Consider the following 20336-nt stretch of genomic DNA (forward strand, 5'->3'; position numbering starts at 1 on the left):
ATGAAGGGACTGGCCTCCAGGCCCTCGGGGAATACCACCAGCCCTCTACACCCAAGTCGTCGCAGCGCGCATGCGCACACGCGCCGGAGGGAGGCTCGGAGGAGGGCGGGCAAAGGTGGCGTCACTACAGGGGAAGAGGGCGTGGCCGAGTCGTCGCCATGGAGACGCGTGGGGGCGGCGGCGGGAGCGGCCGCGGGCGGCCAGGTGGCAGTGGTGGCGGCGGCGGCGGCGCGGCTGAACCGGGTCTGGCTGGAGCCCGCCCGGGCTCGGGCAGCCGGGGCCGGCGGGATGAACGTCCGAGGCGGACGAGGGGGTCCGGGGGCCGGCGAGGAGTGCGACGAGGACGACGAGGAGCGGGAGGCCGTCAGCCAGGTCTTCCACGTGTCCCGGCTGCCGCCCATCTCCGGCTACGTGCCCGACACCAGCCGGCGGAAGGTGAAGAAGAAGAAGAAGAAGAAGAAGAAGAAGAAGAAGTCGCCGACCACCGGGCTGGGCAAGGGCTCCGGCAAAGGAGACGGTGGGCGAGCGGGGCGAGGCGGGCAGCGCAGGGGGCGGGGCCGAAGAGGAGGATTGGAGAGGGGGCGGGGCCTGGAGGGGAGGGGGCGTAGCCTACAAGGGGGTTGGCTCAAGGAGGGATCAGATAGGGTGGGGCAGGTGAGGGAGCTTCCAAGGGGGCGTGGCCTAGGCAGGAGGCGGGCGATTGGAGAGAGGAGGGAGGGGGGCAGACAGGGGAACCGTCAAGGGGGTGGGGCCGTTAGAAGCCGTGCGCATGGCAGAGGAGTCACAGGATGCTACAGAGGGGGAAACTGAGGCTCAGAGAGACCTACCCAGGGTCGTACAGGTAGTGAGAGGCAGAGGGAGGAGTCGTACCTCCAGGAAAGAGACAAGGGGGATGGTAAGATGAGAGGGCAACCCCCATGTACCCCAACATGCTGGGGTTCCTCTCCAACCCTTCAAAACACTCACACGTTCCATACGTCCATATGCATACACACGTGAAGACCCACAACCAGACACAAACTCCTCTAGACCACTCCACAGACATCCCCAAACACACACAAAAACACATCCCCAAAACATGGTGTAGTGGGGCTGGCTTGTGGCCTGGGCTAGGAGTCAGGAAGATTAGATTCAAGCCCTGCCTGGGACCCTTATTAACTGTGCCTTCCTGGACAAGTAAGTCATGTAACCTGTCTATGCCAAAATATCCTCATCTGTAAAATGGTCTTCTCCAGCTTGAAATCTAATGACATGGGACATATCTAACTACAGAATCTCAAAGTTGTAAGAGACCTCAATGGCCATCTAGTGGAAACCACATCTGGAAAAAAAACCCTCTCAATAAGGGTTTCTTATTTATTATCTAGTATTGTTATATTATTATAATATATAATTTATATATAATGATAATTATGTTATATATTATGTTATTATCTTATCTATTATCTCAATAATATACCCACCAGACAATCACCCAATCTCAATCAACCAAAAAACATGGTTGCTATCCCGTTCCACTTTGGTGTTGCTGTCATTGTTATAAAGTTGGTTTTTTGTTTGTTTGTTTTGTTTTCTGTCACAATCTGCCCTAAATTTGCCACTCTGGGGATTCATCCCCATTGCTCCTACTTATACCACTGAGGCTAAGCAGCACAAATCAAGTTCCTCCTTAAACATCGCCCGGCATTTAAAGGACAGCAGCAGTTAAATACTTGAACCCAAGTCTCTAGGACTTCTCCCCAGAAAATACCCGAAAAAGTCACACCCAAACATATATATGCACCATACTAAAACACATACACACTCCCCAAACATAAAATCACTACCCTCTAAAATATATAGATACATCCCAATAAATATCCTGCCCATACCCTCAGAGACCACCTCCCAGCTCACACACGCAATCTCAAACATACATATAGACAGCCTCTAAGCACACACAGATACCATACACAGTCATACACATACACATACCCCACGCAAGGTATCCCCAAACATATGCATCTAAATCCACAGACACCTTCCCACACATCCTTACTTGCCCAGATTTGGCAGTCTGTGTATCTGCAGATCCATATATACTGTCATTCCTTTCCAGACACAACTAGCTCCCCACAATACAGACATATGCACATACACCCACACACATAGCTGCCACCACATACACTCATATACAGACAACTCTCAAAACATACCCTGTACATACTCATACATATATTAATCTCAAGTATACATACATAGCAGAAATATCCTATTCCTAAATATATATAGGTACACACACAAAGACAAGTATATACACAAACATCTCTCCCCTACGCACACACACACCACACACACACACACACACTCCTCCTCATCATCCCCAAAATAGGCCCTCTGCAGAGCTGCCAGCATCAAAACATGTTTTGAATACCCACTGATACAAAGAGCTCTTTTTCATTTAAAAATAAGAAGGCTCACTAGCAGTCCTTGACTTGTTCACAGGAAGCTTGGGTATAAATATAAAGTGAAAGCTACTTTGATGCTCGAGGCAACTGGCTCTGGGTTGGTGCTGTTGAGCTGTGGTGCTCACCCCATACTCCCTGCCCAGATCCAGAATTTGTAAACTGGCATTACTGAGTCACTGAATTTTGGCACTTGAAGGGACCCTTACAGAGAGATTCAAAGAGATGCCCACATTGGCTATGTAGACACAGGCACAGAAAGAGATTGTTCCACCAGGACCAGCCCCTTTGTACTTGGCTGCATACATAGACTATGTTTCAGGGAACGGTAGCAGTAAGAAGATCAGAATGACTTTTTCGGGCAATCAGTAAAGTCACATGGTGACATTTACCATCTTTTTTTTCTCCTTAGCTTAGACTTTCTTTAAACATTGCTTTGGGAGTGACTCATTGTGGGGGGGGGGGGAACAAGGCAGGGCTCGCACACACAAGATGATTTTCCAAAAGCAGGGGGTTGGAGAATCTTCAACTATAACACTGAAGGAAGGGTTACTTCGCATTTTTGTATCCCAGAAAAGGAAGGGTCAGCTGATAAAAATGCCCACAGTTTATATTATTTAAACCATATATTATGTAGTCCTGAAGTCGAATTAATTTTTTCTAATCCAATAATACAAAGATCCCAGCTTGGCATAATTCTAGTACTTTTGGAAAAGTTAGGAGAGTTTTATAAATTCTTGTCCTGCTGTCGCTCCATCCTAAATGGTACACTCTTTTACCTTTGGTATGCAAGTAAATGTGCACACATTCTTACCTATTCCCAACAGAGATCCCAGCAATGTCAACATTTAACCTCTGTAGAGCTTCAGTCACGGAAACATGCTGGGAGCTTTTTCTTTAAACGTTAACATGGCCAAGGAATCCCAGTGAATGATGGATATTGGGTTGGCTCATTTAGCTTCCTTAACTCTTTAGGGCAATCTCTGGCTAACTGAGCTTATCTACTCCAGTAATTAGGCCAACAGAACAGAGACTCAGCCTCTTTTCCTCTTATGACATTTTAGGTTCCAGCAAAGATCCTAGCTCCAAACTAGAGTCTATGAAAGAGGTCAAAAGAGAGAAAGAGGAAAACAAGCATCTCTCTAGTTCCTCCTCTGGGAATACTGCCTTTTCCTCGGCTGAAGTGGAAGAGAGCCTTTCCACCAAGATCAATGACAGTCTCCGCTGGGAAGGCATCCTTGAAGACCCAGTAGCAGAGGAAGAACGGATCCGCATCTATAAACTCAACAGAAGAAAACGGTATCGACTATCAGCTCAGGAAGGATTTTGCCCGACTCCAAGTGTCCCGGAAGGGATGAATGAGAAAGTCTCAGTCCTTCCAGACCCAGAGAGCCGTGTGAACAGCAAACAGCAAGCCGTGAAGGTGGATCGCCTCAACTGTTTCCTTGATGGAAACATGCTATCAGAGATCCTACCCTCTCCAGAATTAGCGACAGCCAATGTATCCAAGCAGAAACTTTCTTCTGCTTTGGCAAATCTATCCTGATCCCAGGTGTGTGTGTGTGTGTGTGTGTGTGTGCGCGCGTGCGTGCATGCGCGCGTGAGCTTGAGAGCACCCGTGCTCGCATATAGGAAAATTAAATAACGGAAACAGGCCAATCCTGAAGAGGACAGATACTCTGTTTTCCCATTGAGACCAGCCTGTCCTTTCAACAAAATGTTATGTGTCAAAATAAGACCACCTCTTTATAAAGAACAAAAAAAAAAATGAAAGCATTTGTAGTGACCCACTGAATTTCATTGAGTCAAACTCTGATTTCCCTCAGCCCAGCCCAAGTGGCTCTCTCTTGCTTACCCTCATAGAGAGCAGACAGGGTGCAGATGATGTAATCACCCCTCCATCGTTTATGCTGTAAGACCTGTCCCATAACCCGCTTCTCTGGAGACCTGCCGTGCTCCCGACATATTGGAAATGAACTAAGCCAGGGCTGGGGAACCTTCGGCCTCGAGGTCATACGTGGCCCCGGGCCACACTTGAGGACCTCGAGGGCCACATGTGCCTCGAGGTTGAAGGTTCCCCACCTCTGGCTGAGCCACTTGTCAGTGATGAGAGGCAGTGTGATACGTAGCCGTGAAGTCAGAGATCCAAGGTTGGAATCCTCACTCTACAACCTTACCACCTATGGTGTGCACCTTGGGCAACGACCTTTTACCTCTCTGGACTTCCATTTCCATCCCGTGCCAAATGCTATGATCTTATACAGAATTAGAGGAGAGAAGGGACTAAACATTTATATAGCGCCTACTATGTGCCAGGCACTGTGCTAAGTGCTTTTAAAATTTTATTTGATATTTACAAATGCTATCTGATCCTCACAACAACCCTGGGAGGAAGGTGCTGATATTATACCCATTTTACAGTTGAGGAAGTGGAGGCAAAGAGACTCCAGGCCCAGTGTTCTGTCCATGCTTCAACATGAGGTCTACCTAAAATCCCATCCAAGGGAATTTATTCTTGGCAATTAAATGTTCTTTGAAAAAATACTTATAGAGTATTTAAAAGCACAGTAGAAATACCAAAAAGACAGCAGCAGCAGCAGTATAACATTTATATAGTCTTCTAGTGTTTTCAACGGTAAGTTAAGTGGTGCAGTGGATAGAGTGCCAAGCCTGGAGTCAGAAAGACCTGAGTTCAAATCCAGCCTCAGATACTTACTAGTTGTATGATCCTGGGCAAGTCACTTAGCCCTGTTTGCCTCAGTTTCCTCATCTGTTCAATGAGCTGGAGAAGGAAATGGCAAACCTCTCCAGTATCTTTGCTGAGAAAATCCCAGATGGGATCAGGAAGAGTTGGACAAAAGTATTTTCAAAGCACTTAACATGCATTATCTCATTTGATTGTCATAACAATCCTGGGAGGCAGGTGCCATCATTACATTCATCTTACCGATGAAGAAACTGAGGCAAACGGGGGTTAAAGGACCTGCCCAAAGTCACACAGCTAGTTAGTGACTGAAACAGGATTTGAACTCATGACCTCCATAGTAACACTGCTTCACTTACAAACAACCCTTTTTCTAGCCCCTTGACGACAGTGATGCAGTAAGTTTCCAGCAGAGCAGAAGAGGCATAGAAACAGAGAAAAGTGACTACATTTGGATGCCATTTGTCATACTTTAGTATCTGTTCATCGAGCCACTATTTCTCCAGGATGTGCTCTGTTTATAACTCTGTGCTAGGTGCTCCTGAGGATACAAAAGTCCCTGCCCTCAAGGAGTTTATGGTCTTAACTGGGATATAAGACATGACATAGATGAAAAAGTAAGCAATGGTAAAGAACAGCATAGGATTAAGTACCCATATCTCACCCTCCCCCACCCCAGAGCTATGATTTCACTGTTGTAGGGAAACCCAAGGGAGAAAATTCCTTCTGCCATTTATGTAGCCTTAGAAACCTGAGATGAGAAATGTCTTGTCCAGAATCACATGACAGAGAATATTGAACTCAAGTATTCTCAGCTCTGAGACCAGCTCTCTACTATACCATTTTGCCTCTCAAGCATCGCATAATAGGAATAATAGCTAACATTTATGTAGCAGCTACCATGCACCAGGCACTGTGGTGAGCATTTTACAAATATCTCATTTGACCCTCACAACGACCCTGGGACGCAGGTGATGTTATAATCCCCATTTTACAGATGAGGAAACTGAAGTAAACAGAGGCAAGGCGACTTAGCCCAGGTTACAGTAGGTAAATGTCAAAGGTGGGCTGAGAGTCCAGATGCTCCGACAGAAAGAGCCCCGGCTCTTTCCACTGGACTGTGATGCTATTGTTTTCCTAGGTCTGCTTCTTCCACTCCATCTCGTTTTTCTCTGAGTTCACTTGAATTCAGGGTATGCCTTTGTAATGCTACACCACCCTCTGGAGGCAGTGGTAAGAGCAAGCCATGGACTCTTGTCGACAGAAGACCTTTACCTTTCCAAATGCTTGGGAAGCCAATCTCAGGGTTACCTCTACTGGAGGGAAGGGGTCACAAACCATCTCCTTGGTTGCAGTCCTGGTTATTTGTTACAGTGATGTCTCAAAACTAAACCTGGCAATATTCGCAAAATAACCAAGTATACAAAAGGCTCCCAGTTAGTTACAATGACATTCTTTCCCACCCTAATCCACCCTACAGTTCACCAAGTGCTAGAACTGAAAGGGACCAGACATCATCTAATACAGCTCCATATCTTGCCAGACTTGAACCCAGACCTCCTAACTTTCGGACCAATGCTCTTTCCATTGCCCTATCCCATACTTGGTTCGTGACCCTGGAACCTCCATGTGTCCTCTCTGGAAGGCAGAAGAATAACTCTCGTCTCTCAATTTCTCACCAACTTACAGGCACTCAGTATCTTCATTGAAGCAAACAGCTCAAATGCAAAGGATAAAAAATTGTACCAGAGGCAAAGAGGCTTCAAAAAAAAGAAAGAAACAACCAAGTTCTTCAAAAATTAGCTGTCTGAAGCTTTTCGGGGGGGGGGTGTTTCCATTTTTAAAAATACAGATGTACCCTCAATTAGGTAACCAATGGGGCCCTATTGAAGATGTGTATTCCAGTATGTGAATGAAGGCTATTTCACATTTGAATGAACAAATCAGACAGCCTAAGTCAAAAGCCCAGATTTCAATGAATCATTTGCTTCTCAAACGCTTTGGGGGAACATTCTGTTGTTCACAGGACGTTACACCTCAGAGAGGCAATGTGCAGAATAGATCGAGTCAGTGGACTTTGGAGTCAGGAAGGCTCGGTCCAGCCCCCACTATGGCATACTGGTTAAGTGACCCTGGACTTCATATATCAGTGCCCTGTGCGGCTCACCTGACGTACAATGGTGGAAGGAGCTTCCTTACTGAGATTTCCCAATACCAACCGTCTAAACGATGTTAACACTCCAAGCTCATGCAACTGATGGCTATAAACCACAGCATGATGTGGACAAGCACCGAGCTGGGGGTCTGGAGATCTGGATTCTGGTGCTAGTGCTGCTACCTCCCCTCTCTGGGACTCAGTTTCCCCCTGTGTAACATCAGGTGATTGGACCCGTTCATGCAGCTCCCACGTTCTCTAGTTCTAAATGGTTCTCAGTGCTAGAGACAAACTACTTCAGATCACAGGATGATAGCGTTAGAGAAAAGAGGGACCTCTGAGGCAATCCAACCCTCTCATTTTAGAAGGGGAAACTGAGGCCCAGGGGAGGGAAATGACAGCTATCTCTAGAACCCAGATATCCTGATCCCAAAATCACATTGGTTGTAAGCATCAGAAGCAGGATTTGAACCCAGGTTCTCTGACTACCTAGCCCGTATTCATTCCTTCAACTCCTTCTTTCCCAAGTGCTCATCTTATCAATGAAACACTGAGGTCCCTAAAAGTGACCCATTAGAATAGAAGTGGGGCCTTTCCTCTCAGAATGGCCAAGCAGCACTTTTGATTTCTCTTAGTTTCCATAGCTAAATAGTCCCATTAAAAAAAAAAAAGAAAGAAAGAAAAATTGGCATCCCTGGAATTATATTTCAGATAATTTATTGTTAAATGAAAAAGTAACAAGCAAATGGAAGTGGGGTGGAAAAAGGAGATGAGGAAGATCAGAGACAGCAGACCGCAGTTTTGGTGAAACAACATTCTGGGTTTCCTAAGGTTGGAGTATGGGGATATTGCTCAACATAGTTTCCCTTCAAAATCTTTAAAAATATAAACAATGGCAAAGGAAACCAGTGTCTCCCCTAGGATACAAATAAATGACTCAGTCACTCTTGTGCACATTTTTAGCAGGTCAACTTGGCAATCCTTTGAGGTCATCGTTAACAAGTAGACAGAGCGAAAACCACTTTGAATGAATGTAAGACAAAGAAATTGGTCCTTCCAGAGGTGTTTCCGAATGAATAGGTTCTAAGAAGCTGAGCAATGACAGCAGAGGCAGCCTGGGCTCCCGTAGGAACATATCAGTCCTTCGGTCCACATTTTCCCAAAGCTAAGCCTCCTTGACGGGTGTCCTGTTGCCCTAGGCTGCCTCCTTCAGAAAATCAGATTGGCTAGAAAAGGGAAGACTAGGAGCTCTGCCGATTCCCTAGTGAATAACTTCCAAACAAAAGCATGCAAACACTTCCTTTCCCCCTTAGTTTCACAATCACGTCTTCACTTGCGCTCACTTACATCCCAACATCAGATTCTCCTCACCCTCACGGCTTCTCAACCACCTCACTACCTTCCTGCAAACTTAACTTCTTCACCTAAACAATACTCTCACTTAAGGAAGGCTCTCAGATGAGAAATCCAATCTATGTTTGGCCAGAAAAGTGATTTCTCCTCCCAATGAGGCTCTTCCTGCTGAGTCAACAATACTGTTTGGGGGGGGGGGGGAAGGGGGCGAGGTTGTTTGTTTGTTCCAGTATTGTAAATTTAATCCAAGTTAAATATCTAGACAGAACAGTGAAAAAGAATGAAAGGCACTTCTCATCACTTTAAATGACATCACATTTACAAGTAACCCAAAATTACATATTACCTTGATATTGCAGCCACCCCTACTGTTTTTCCATATCTGAGATTCTAACATTAATTCCCATATTTGAATTCTTTCTCATTTGCCCGTAAGTATTCAATGAACATTGTTGCAATACTTCACCGATTGGCTCTGCAGTGAAATTTAGAGTCCAAAAGCACTCCTGCAGCCCCGTTCAGTATCACATTATTTAATGCAAAATTAGTTACTTGGCCTGAGCTCTCTATGCGGCAGTGTTTAAAATATATTTAGAAAAACAAAATAATTTCTATTCTAATTTTGAAATCAGCATTGGGCAATTCTGCTCTGAAGGCATCAGTCTCCAAAGAAGCATGCTGATCTCCGCAACTTCATTATGAGAAAGGGTATGCTGGAGTCAGCTCTAACCAGCTCATTGTTAATTTTGCAGCATGAGCATTTATACCTTGGAAACCAGCAAAAGCTACAAATCACAGCTTGGCTTACTGTTCTGTTGATTATCTAGACTTAAGAAAATGATGGAGAAAATATGAATGATGCAGATTAAATTTAAAGGTGTGTAAGCTTCCCCTCCCCCCGAGAGCTGGTTATTAAAAGTTTACTACCAGTACCTCCCCCCACCAATGAAGGGGAACAGAAATCACCAGATATGGCAGTTGGGTTCTTTGAATATCAACCATTTCTGCTTTTTAAACCAACCTATGCCATTAAAAGTGATCATAAGTTATTTAGAAAATGAGCATGGCCTATTTGCCATTTACGGTAGTCTATGCTCATAAGAAGAGGGTTGCTGGAAGACACCCTCGAGATTGTCTACTCCAATCTCCTTTTAAAAAGGAGAAAACTGAGGCCCACAGAACTCAAATGACTTGCCCAAGGTTCTATAGCTTGGTAGTGATAGAGCCTGAATTAGAACATACTCAAAGAGCCTGTCTGTGCTTTGTTCCTTCTGACAGGAAGGTAAAAGCCACCCACCCACTTCCTTTGCCTCAAAAAGCTTACCTGAGCTGTGTTACCTGAACAGCCCCCTTAGATTCTGCCCAAATCTCTCTGCTCTCTTAACCCCAACAGAGAATTAAAAAGCTGGGGCTCCAGAGAGGCCCACAGCAGGCCTCCAGAGAGGCCACCTTGGCTGGAGGAGCTCCTGAGCCAGAGAAGGACCACACGTGTGTTCTTGTCCTCTTTGAGCTGCTTAAGACCCTTCCACACTGTAATTCAATGCTCTGATGCATGTTTTTGTACCATAACCTGCCCACTTCCTTCCACCTCCCACCTCTGCCTTGCTTAATATGAAATAGGGGTTTGGCAGCAACAGGACCCAAAGTCAGTGGGGGCTCATACTGAGGGGGAACACTGGGGGAGAGCAAGGGCTTCAGAAGGAGTGCAGAAGCCTAAGAGAAGGGATAGCTTGCTTGCCTGAACTCTCTATGGGTGACCCACATGTAGATGCTCTCTTCTCCTGGCTGATCTCAATGATGCAACAAAGTTCTTTCTAGGGATCATCTTAGCTGATGTTGAGAATCCGGAAGGATCCTTTGGCCATTTAGCAAACATCAAAATCTTGTGCCACAGTAACAAGGTTGGATGCTTCCATTATGACCTTCCTTTGATTGAAATTCAAATTTGATCCCAAAGTTAGATTTTGTTTTTCTTCTGCCACCTGGAATTAAGCTTAAGACATTGACTGCCCTTCAAGCAACAGGGATCTTGCTCTGAATGTAACTTACTTTGGACAGAACATGTGTGAGGCTTGGGTGAGGACACTATCACAAGCTTCCAGAGAATCTAGGGTATATAGATATGTCTCCCTCCTAAATAATACCGAGACATGACCCATGCCAGTCATTTCCAGTTGTGAGTCAAAAGGCATCAATCTTGAGAAATCCTACAAGCATTCCATCCAAGCAGCCTTAAAAATGACATTTCTCTCAAATATGTGCCACACTATATTTTGCCTTATGGAGACTAGGAAAGTATTTGGAAACCCCAATGTACATATCAGAAGAGTTCCACAAGTCTGTGGTGTCTTAGCAGGATTCCAGAGATTGCAAGGCTTGTCGCCAGGGTCCTCGGGTAAGAAGACAAGAGGCTTTCCTCATGACTAGTGGAATGGTTAACCAAAGTCTTTTGGTCTTTTCTTCGGATCAGTTAACTAAATTTCCAAGTGACTTCCAGCATCATTCAAAAGACAGCCATGGTGGAAACATCACCTTAGAACAGGCTTCTGGGATTTTTCAACCAATAGTTGAAAAAGATCTAGGAAATTCCAGAATCTTCAGCAAACAGGAAGGACAAGTCTGCATTCTGATTGAAACAGAAATAACTCATGGACCTCAGTTTACACAGATTGAGCCCATATGGGTGGGACAGCTCAGGCAATAAGTCCCATTACTTTCAACAGAAGTTGCTTCAAATGAGAAGCTCACTCTTTCCCCCTAGAAGACTTTTTCCACACTCTACCACAGACCAGCTCTGCCTTCCCTATATATAGGAGGAGCTATGTTTCCTATTTCAAAGGTTGGGTTTTTTTTTCTACTTTCCCTTTTACTTAGATATTCCCTTTATTTGTTATTTGATCGATTTGGGGGATATGCAACTGTGGGCCAAGAAAATTAAATGCCTTGAAAAAGAAAAGCTAAAATCAAATTCCCACAGTAACAAAAGATGCCGGAGGTGGGTTTTTTTTTCTCTCTCTCTCTCTTTTGCCGAGGCTGGACACAGGAAGCTAGAATGATAGAGAAGGCTGCTTCAGAGTTGAAAATGACTGGGTAATAAAGGCATTGCCCATTTTCACTTAGAAAGGTCAAAGAAGTGAGCAACACACTCAGAAGGACTGACTTCCATTCCATCCCCCCCCCCATGTCTCATTCATCATTCATCCGAGAGGTAATCACTTGCTGGGCATTCCGAGGCTTCCAGTTCCACGCTGGACAAAAACCGCCTGGTGGACTTCCTGCAGTTGTAATCCAGGGTGGTGGTGTAGACGGTCTTGGTGTGCTTGGGGTAGACAATGGTGGTGCTGAGAAATCGCAGGGCCTTGTTTCGGGGCTCAAAGCGGAGCTCAGCTTTGTAGTTCCTCCAGGTGCAGCCGGGGATGCAGACCACTGTCTGACTGCAGGAGGAGACCGCCAGGCCCACGGGCATATAGATGTTGTCGATGAAGTGCTTCTCCGAGTCATACTTCACCGAGGAGGTGTACCTGCAGGCCAGGACACACGAGAGAGCATGAAGCAGACCTTGGGACAGGGGCTGTTCTGGCTTATGAGGAAGCACTGGGCTGAGACTCAACAAACAGGGGACGTGGGACGGGTTTAGAGGGTGTCAGTGTGGGGAGTTGGCTGGACTTCTTCTTTGTGGTGCTTCCTCATCCAGCATAGCTGTGGGAATTCTGGCATTTCCGTCCCAGCCACGAGGCTTTACTCAGAGCATTGCAACAGATCAGCTTTAAACTAGAGGCTAAAGGGAGGAGGCCTCAGACAGACTGTCATCCTCTCACTTACTAATGGAGAGCTACATGCAATCCCTATTTCTAACCATCAAAATTCTTGAAATTTGACCCTGCTCAGTAGTAAATTTGATCCAACTTAGCTGGCTTTCCTTAAAAGGATCATTGCAAACCTCAGCATTTCATAAAATATCAGTTTCTGAAAAGGGAGGGAAAGAGAGGGATAGACACAGAGAGAGACAGAAAGACAAAGGGAAGAGAGGGAAGGAGGGAGGAAAGAAGCAAAGAAGGAAGGGAGGAAGGAGGAATGAAAGGATGGAAGAAAGGAAGGAGGGAAGGAGGAAGGAAGGAAGGGAGGGAGGAGAGGAAGAAAAGGATGGAGGAAAGAAGGAAGGAAGGGAGGAAGGAGGAATAAAGGGATGGATGAAAGAAGGAAGGAAAGAAGGGGAGAGAAAAATTAAGGTTAAGAAAGAACAAGAAGGAAAGAAAGATGACAACAAAGAAGAAAACATGGGAAAGAGAAAACGAAGAAGAGAATAAAGGAAGAAGGAAGAAAAAAGAAAAATTCCAAGGTATTTTATTTTTAACGCCTTGTAAATTTCTTCTAAGAAGAATGAAGAAACATTTAAAATCAAGGTGCTATAATAGGCTCCTAAATACATAAGAAACAGGTGCCAAGGGTCCCAGGGCTGTGGCCTAACTTTCCCTAAGCAGGCAGCCAGATGGTAAATTAGCATTCTTGTCTACTTTTTTGGGTATAGAGCACTATTCTCCCTGGGCAAATGGGTACGTGGCGATGTCTGGGGTTAAATTGAGGAGCTCATATGCCGATGTTATTCAAGATCAAAGATCATGACTCCACATGCCAAGAAAATTACACACCATGGAATGAAGCGTGAAAACACAATTGAAAAACTTTCTTTTTTTTAACATGGGAGGTCCCTGTGTGCTGCTCCAACAGAAACTATTTAGAAGACTAGGAGCTACCCAAAGTAGAACATCCTTTCTTTTAATAAGGTTCTTTTTACCCAACTTTCAATTTAACCTTTTCCCCAAATCATCCTCAAAAGAAAAGGAAGGAAGGGAACAAAGAAGGGAACTTATATAGCACCTACTATGTGCCAGGCACTGTGCTAAGTGCTTTATACAAACATTCTCTCATTTGGTCCTCACAACAACCCCAGAGAGATAGGTGCTATTATTATCCCCATTTTACAGATGAAGAAACTGAGGCAAACAGAGGTTAAGTGATTTGCCCAAGGTCAGGCAGCTAGCAAGCATCTGAAGCTAGATTTGAACTAGGTCTTCCTGACTCCAGGTCCAGCATTCTATCCACAGCTGCTTCAGGAAAGGGCAATTAAGTCATCTACAGTGACACGCTCTAAGAGGAGTACTTATAGCAACCCCTTTCTACTTCCACCCTCACTCCCCCACCCCTAGTGAAAATGGTGCATTTTCTAGGAAAGGAAGGGAGGCAGAGCTTCCAAAGCTAAAAGAACATTGGGCGCACTTACCTTATTTCCTTTGGAGGTAGCGGATCAAACTCTACTCCTTCACCAAAAGACAGAGGGCAGAGCCTCGGGGGGCAGCCAGGCCCCAGGGGATTGGGTAGAAAGCCAGAATTCTGTAAGCAAGAAGAGGAAGATGCTGTCAGGCAGGCCGGCTGGTGGAGCCCAGGGACCCCTTCTCAGAATCAGGTTTTTAAATGTATTGAATAAAATCCACAGGATTGCAAAGGAAAACAATTATATTGTAATACACTACAGTTATCAAATTTTTTTTCTTAAAACACGAGTTTTCGACCTCATTTTAAAACTCTCTGATCTAGTCTAACAGCCACGTTCTATAGAGAAAAGAACTGAAATTGAAGGAGAAGTAACTCGGCTAAGATCATGAGTAGTAAGGAGGATAGTTGGGATTTCAAATCAAGTATCCTAAAGACCAGGCTCCCTTTTCTCCATTCCAATTTCCAGGATGTCAGAATTGAAGAGTAGGAAAGGACATTCAGGGGTCACCTATTCCAAACCTTACCTGACCAAGAATTCCTTCCACAATATCTGGCTTCTGTTTGTATACCTGTAGTAACGGGGAACTCTCTATCTTCCAAGGCAGCCCATTATCCTTTTGAATTGTTATAATTGTTAGGGAGTTGTTTGTTTTCTTTTCCTCGAGAGCAACTTAACCCAAGCAAATAGAACAGTGAATATGACGTTTCCAGTGACTGAGAGGCATGGGTTTCAAATCGGGAGTCTATGGTACTAAATTGTCATTCAGTGCCTGATACTACAAAAGTAGAAGCCCCTCCATCTTCCATTCGTTTCTTATGTCCCTGCCCCCTCCCCCAAAGATAGCCACCATTTAACTTCCCCCAGAAAGGGCAGGAACGAAGCCTTCCTGTAGATAAGATGCTCTGATGAGAAAGCAAGCTTGAGTTGGATGATGCAATGAAACCATCCATTTTTCAACAGACTCCTCGCTTGTTGAGCACGATGTGAATGAAGAAGGGTAGCTGTCCACATCCTCGCTGTGGCCCAACTACCTGGAATCCCAGGTAAGTAATGAGACCATGCACCCCAGCTTCCCCACTCCACTTTGATAAGAAATTGGCAAGGCCCAAGAACACAAGTCAATGACAGTGCTTTAGTTGATGTATACATTAAGAACGTAACGCTGCTTTTTACGGAAGTGTCCTGGAGGGAAATACAAATTCAGCCCATCCTGACACTGTGACTCCACCTCCATCCCCTAACAGTAGCAGCTTAGCAAGGACCTTGCTGAACCAAATGACTACCTTAAGGCCTATGAGATCATTAGGCATCCGAAAGAGATTCAGTTGTGTATACCAGGTCTTACTGACACAAGAGCGTGGACTACGTGATTGAGAAAGATTGTAACAAAAAGCTTTGAAATTAAAATGATGCTGTTTAACCAAAGGTTCACTCATTTCCATCATGTCCGACTCTTCATGACCCCATTTGGGGATTTTTTGGCAGAGATACTGGAGTGGTTTGCCATTTCCTTCTCCAGCTCATTTGACAGATGAAGAAACTGAGGCAAAGAGGGTGAAGTGATTTGTTCAGGGTCACACATTGTAAGTACTTCAAATTTTGCTGAAGTCAGGTAGATACTCCCCCACCCAATCACTCTCTTTACACAGCTCAGGGAGCTATATCAATCAGCTTAGTAATCCTTAAAAAAACAGATATGGAAACATCGAGGTGGTACAGTGACTAGAGCATGGGCTCTGGAGTCAGGAGGACCAGAGTTCAAATCCAGCTTCAGACACTTGACACTTAATCCAGATTGCCTCCACACAAACAAACAAAAAAACTTGCTATGGAAACAAAGTTTTCCGGTTAAGTATCTAAAACTGATTGTACAGTGTTGGTCAGGCTTATCTCCATTAACCCTCTGTTGATTACTAAGACTATGCAGCACAATACAGTAGAAACAAGGCTAAGCTTTGAGTCCCAGGATCTGAGTTCCAATTCCCCTTACTCTGCTACTTCTCACCTGAGTGACCGTGGCTGAGTCCCTTAACCTCTTTTGCCTCTGAGTCCTGTTCTGTTCAATGAGAAGGGCCCCGACAGCTCTCCATCTCAGCTCTCTGTGTAACAGTCTGTAGTGTGTGTGTGTTGGGGAGGGAGTGTTTTTCCAAAGTGCTTCTGCACGTTCTGTAATCTATGATTTCCTTTGTCTTACAGAAGAGAGTGGAAGAACCATGTTCGGCCTGGGGTTCGAGGCTAGGACAGCTGAGTGCCCAGGTCCGTCACGTCAAGCCTGGCCAGGGGCACTCAAGCAGAGAGAGTACAGAAAGCTAACTTAGGGAGGCTTAAATCAACCAAGCAGGGCAGGAAGCAGATGGTGTCAAGTGGGTAAGGATGCTGGATGTGCTAAGAAGGGAATGGGGTGGAGATGGTGACAGGGAGTAATGAAACATGGGAAAAGGGAGGAGGACCAGAGAGCCTCAAGGCTCAGGTTTCCTGGAACTGGAAGGAGAGTTTAGGAAGTTAGTAGTAGCGAAGGCAGCTTGCCTGTTGCACAAAGCTCTGGTCAACTGGGGAAAATGAACATTTTTGTTTGTTGAATGATGATGGAGTATATACTGTGACTTTGGAGCGATCATTTGGCTTCCTGAAGACCTGGGTTCTCCATTTTACTAAATGCTCACTCTAAGTAGCTCTTTGAGCTGTCCTATCCTGCCAGGCAAGGCGAGATTGCCTGGGGCTCCTCATACTGAGAGCGATGAACACTCCTAGGGCAGGTTTCCCACCCCTGTCCTAGGGCATGCCAGCTGCTCCCCCCACACCCAAGTCTGGGCCTAGACCTTTGTTTCAGCCAAACAATGCCACGCATGCTATAGCAATAGGGGCATCTCTCTGGGCACACTTACCTAGCACTCCACATCTGAGCATGCAGAATAAGAAGTATCAGGATAAAAATCAGTTTTGCCTCCCCTTCCCAATTTACAGATATTTTTGCCCCTACTTCTTCTTCATCCCACCCTCTCCCCACTACTTTGCTGGCCTGAATTGCCACCTTCAGTAACCCAAGAGAAGGCTGCCATGGGTCAGTGGGCTAGGACAAGGTTCTTTCATTGCCATAATCCAAACCAACACTCATTCGGGCAATTAAAGGCGCCCAGCTGCAGAAATCTGCTGACAGGAAAACGAGGCGCTGTCTCCATTTGAACAGAATACAATGCCTACATCTAGCTAGAACCAGGTCTGAAGCCAAGAGTGAAGGAAGGTAGCCATAGCTACAAGTCATTTCTATGAAGGGAACTCCATGAACTGAGCCCTGGGGACATCTAGGCATGCTATTGTACAGTCATGTCTGACTCTTCGTGACCCCATTTGGGGTTTTCTTGGCAAAGACACTGGAGCGGTTTGCCATTTCCTTCTCCAGTTAATTTTCCAGATGAGGGAATGAGGCAATCGGGGCTAAGTGACTTGCCCAGGATCACACAAACCTAGTAAGTGTCTGAGGCCCGATTTGAACTCGGATCTTCCTGACTCCAAGCCCAGTGCTCTATGGGACAGCTACTTGCCCATTTGATTAAGATCTAGAAATATCCGTGCACATCTACATGCAGATTTGGGGGCGGGGGTGCAGATCTGTGATTTCATTGGAAAACTCCCTCCACCAAGGCAGACCAGCAACTGTTCAACACTCAGAGACATTGAGCTGGGAGGGACTTCGATTGGACTTCAGTCCGATTTTCTCATTGTAAAGGGGAAGGAATGGGCCAGCAGAGGCAAAGTGACTTGCCCGGGGTCACAAAAGTAGAGTCAGAAGGAGAATTTGAAACAAAGTCCTCTGACTCTAGAACCCAAGTGTTACTCTCCCGAGGCTTAGAGAGTTGCCTGGGCCACTAAAAGTTAAGTGCCTTGTCCAAGGTCACACGGCCAAGATGTGTCAAAGTTCTTCAGGACCCCTGCCACAATGCCTTTACAATTTCGTTTGTTTGTTGTTAATTATTGTTGCCTGGGGTGGGGGTGGGGTGGGGGGGTTTCCCTGAAACCACCTCCTGAGTTACGTTAGGCGGCCATTCTCCAAGTCCCAGAGAGCCTTATCTATTAACAAACGATGGTGGGGGGAGGGTCGAGTGTGCAGGTAGTAAGCTGTACGAGACTCCAGAAACCCAGCTGCCATCTCAGCCTCGGCCACAAATGTGGCAAGCCTTAGCCAAACCCTCGGGCCTGTCCTCTCTTCTTTCGGCGATGCCAAGGGCTTCGGGTTCCAGCTTGATGGAGGATAAGGCATGACTAGCTTCGGACAGAGAGTGCCCGGCTTAAGAGAGGCAGGGTGGGTACATCCAGGTCCGAGGTGGGGCCACAACGGAGCCCGGGAGACCCGGCTCCCTTGCCATTTGGGTCTGCCTGTCTCTGTCTCCCCCACCCTCGCTGCTCCAACTCTCTCTCACACACTCTCTCCTGGGCTTCGACCTCTTACACTATGACAATTTTCCAGCCGCCGCCGCCGCCGCCGCTGCCGCGTCCAGCTGGCCACAGGTTCGAGGCGCGGGTCGGGATCCAGACGCTGCAGCGCGGCGGGCACTCCGCCCTCTCCCCCCGGCCTCAGGCAGCCCCAAGGCCGCCTGGCTCGTAACTCCGTGGCTCTGGCGGCGTCCTCCAAAGTCCTAGAGCATCCGCCAGACAGCGGGGACCCTGGGGTGGGGGTGGGGTGGGGGGTCCCCAGCGCCTCCCTGGCCCGGCCTCATCGGACTCTCGGCGCAGGGCGCGCAGCGCAGCGCCGCGCAGCCTGGCCCGGGCGGTGCCCACCCACACCCCCAGCCGCATGCTCCGCCACTCACCGCGGCAGTGGGTCCGGGCGCTGCTGCGTCGGGCTCCAGCAGTCCCGGGGCCAGCCCCCGCTCCGCGCCCCCGCCGCCGCCGCCGCCGCCGCCGCCGCCGCCGCCCGGGGCCAGCAGCCAGTGGCTGGGGCTGGGGCTCGGGGGCAGTCCCGAGTCCGGGCTATCCAGTACTCCGTCCCCCTTCTTCTTCATGTCCAGGAGCTCGGGGACATCCTGCAGACTAAGCCGGCCGACCATGGCGGGGGCCTCGGGGGAAGGGGGCGGGAGGGGAAGAGAAGGAGGGGGGACCCGCCGAGGGAGCTCCGCGCGGAAACGCCGTTTGCTCAACCACCTGCAGCGACTTCCTCCGGCCCGCCGCCGCTGGCCCGCGGTGGAACGAAGGGCGGGGGACGGGGCGGGGAGGGGTGGCCCGGCCCGGCCCGGCCCTGCCCTCGAGGGATGTGGAGGGGGTGGCGGCGGCGGCGGCGGCGGCGGCGGCGGCGGCCGCGGCTCCTCTCCCGGGGCTCCCGCCTCGGCGCGCACTGGCCGCCCTGTGCAGCGCCAGGGGCCGCTGCGCTCCCGCTCCCGCTCCCCTTCTGGCTCCGGCACGGGGCGGGCGGCGCCGCCGACACCGCCTCCGGCCCCAGCTGATTGGAGGGAGGGTAGCAGGGCCCCCGGGGGGCTGCGGGGCTCGCGCTAGGCTCGGCGCGGCGGTCCTCCCTGCCGTCCTCACCGGCCGCAGTCGGCCAGCACTCCTCCGTGGCCGCTCCAGTCACGCGCCCTCCGCCCTTTCCTGCATGTGCCCCTCCCCGTCCCGCGGGGAACAAGCCCCCGGAGTACTCGAGGATCCTCCCCACCTGCCTGCTCACTTCTCTCTCCCTCCTCCCCAGCCCGCGGGGATCAGGGCCCAAAGCACGATTCCGTCCCCCTTCCATCCTCCAGGGCCAGAGAAGGGGGCAGCATGGCCCAGGACGGGCTATGCTCATCCCTTCCGTCTTCCCTACTCCTCTCTCCCATCTCCGTTCCCTCCGGGCGCTGGGCTCTGCGCCCTGCGGCTCCCTTTGAGTGCATGACTGTTAGAACTTCGGGGGTTCCTGCGTCCATGTGGCTCGGGCGCGGAAGGCAAGCATGGTGGTCGGGGAATTGGGCCAGGACGTGACTTCAGTGGAGGAGGGAAGCCGGAGGAGTCAGACACGCTCGGGTGGCGGGTGAACGACCCCCGCCCCAGCAGCGGAGGCGGTGTTGGCCTCGGCCCGGACAGGCTTCCTTTCCTTGGCCCAAGTGTCCTGCACTGATAAGAGCCAGGGGTTTCCCCATTAGGCCCATAAGGGCCTGTCACCACTAGTGCCAAATCTGGGAAGTGCTAATGTCTGTTGACAGATGCGTCTACAAGGTTGCAGGATAGGGGAGTGGGTGTGTGCCTCCGTGTGTGGGGGGCGGGGGGAGGGGTGATGCGGAGGTTGCATCGATTGGCCAAGTTCGCCCCGATTGGGGATAGAAGAGACAAATGCCTTTTTACCCAAGGGAAAGAAACAACTGGAAATTATTAATGTTTAATGTACCACATATGCTCCCAACCTCCTGTTTGCTTAGGGAAGATCTTTTTTTTTTTTCTTTT

At 48.2% G+C, this 20336-nt stretch overlaps 2 protein-coding genes across 2 annotated transcripts; one reads left to right on the forward strand and one right to left on the reverse strand.

Moving 5' to 3' along the window:
- The first annotated feature begins 288 nt into the window (after positions 1 to 288).
- Positions 289 to 4226, forward strand: CUNH17orf97 (chromosome unknown C17orf97 homolog). The gene is made up of 2 exons (XM_027862570.1): positions 289 to 517; positions 3509 to 4226. Exons 1-2 carry the CDS (start codon positions 289 to 291, stop codon positions 3988 to 3990), a joined length of 711 nt encoding a protein of 236 aa, XP_027718371.1. The 3' UTR covers positions 3991 to 4226.
- Positions 4227 to 9495: 5269 nt separating this feature from the next.
- Positions 9496 to 19043, reverse strand: RFLNB (refilin B). The gene is made up of 3 exons (XM_027862451.1): positions 18740 to 19043; positions 13938 to 14047; positions 9496 to 12177 (listed from the first exon to the last, which is right to left on the reverse strand). The coding sequence occupies exons 1-3, from the start codon at positions 18974 to 18976 to the stop codon at positions 11850 to 11852; spliced, it is 675 nt and encodes a 224-aa protein (XP_027718252.1). The 5' UTR covers positions 18977 to 19043; the 3' UTR covers positions 9496 to 11849.
- Positions 19044 to 20336: the final 1293 nt, after the last annotated feature.

Source organism: Vombatus ursinus, unplaced genomic scaffold (genome assembly GCF_900497805.2).
Source record: "Vombatus ursinus unplaced genomic scaffold, bare-nosed wombat genome assembly UNPS02014768.1, whole genome shotgun sequence".
NCBI lineage: Eukaryota > Metazoa > Chordata > Mammalia > Diprotodontia > Vombatidae > Vombatus > Vombatus ursinus.

Coding starts and splice junctions, on each gene's coding strand:
- RFLNB (XM_027862451.1), bottom strand. CDS start 18,976: ATGGTCGGCCGGCTTAGTCTGCAGGATGTCCCCGAGCTCCTGGACATG. Junction 14,048..18,739: donor CGCCCGGACCCACTGCCGCG/GTGAGTGGCGGA, acceptor TCTTGCTTACAG/AATTCTGGCTTTCTACCCAA. Junction 12,178..13,937: donor CTACCTCCAAAGGAAATAAG/GTAAGTGCGCCC, acceptor CCTGGCCTGCAG/GTACACCTCCTCGGTGAAGT.
- CUNH17orf97 (XM_027862570.1), top strand. CDS start 289: ATGAACGTCCGAGGCGGACGAGGGGGTCCGGGGGCCGGCGAGGAGTGC. Junction 518..3,508: donor GGGCTCCGGCAAAGGAGACG/GTGGGCGAGCGG, acceptor ATGACATTTTAG/GTTCCAGCAAAGATCCTAGC.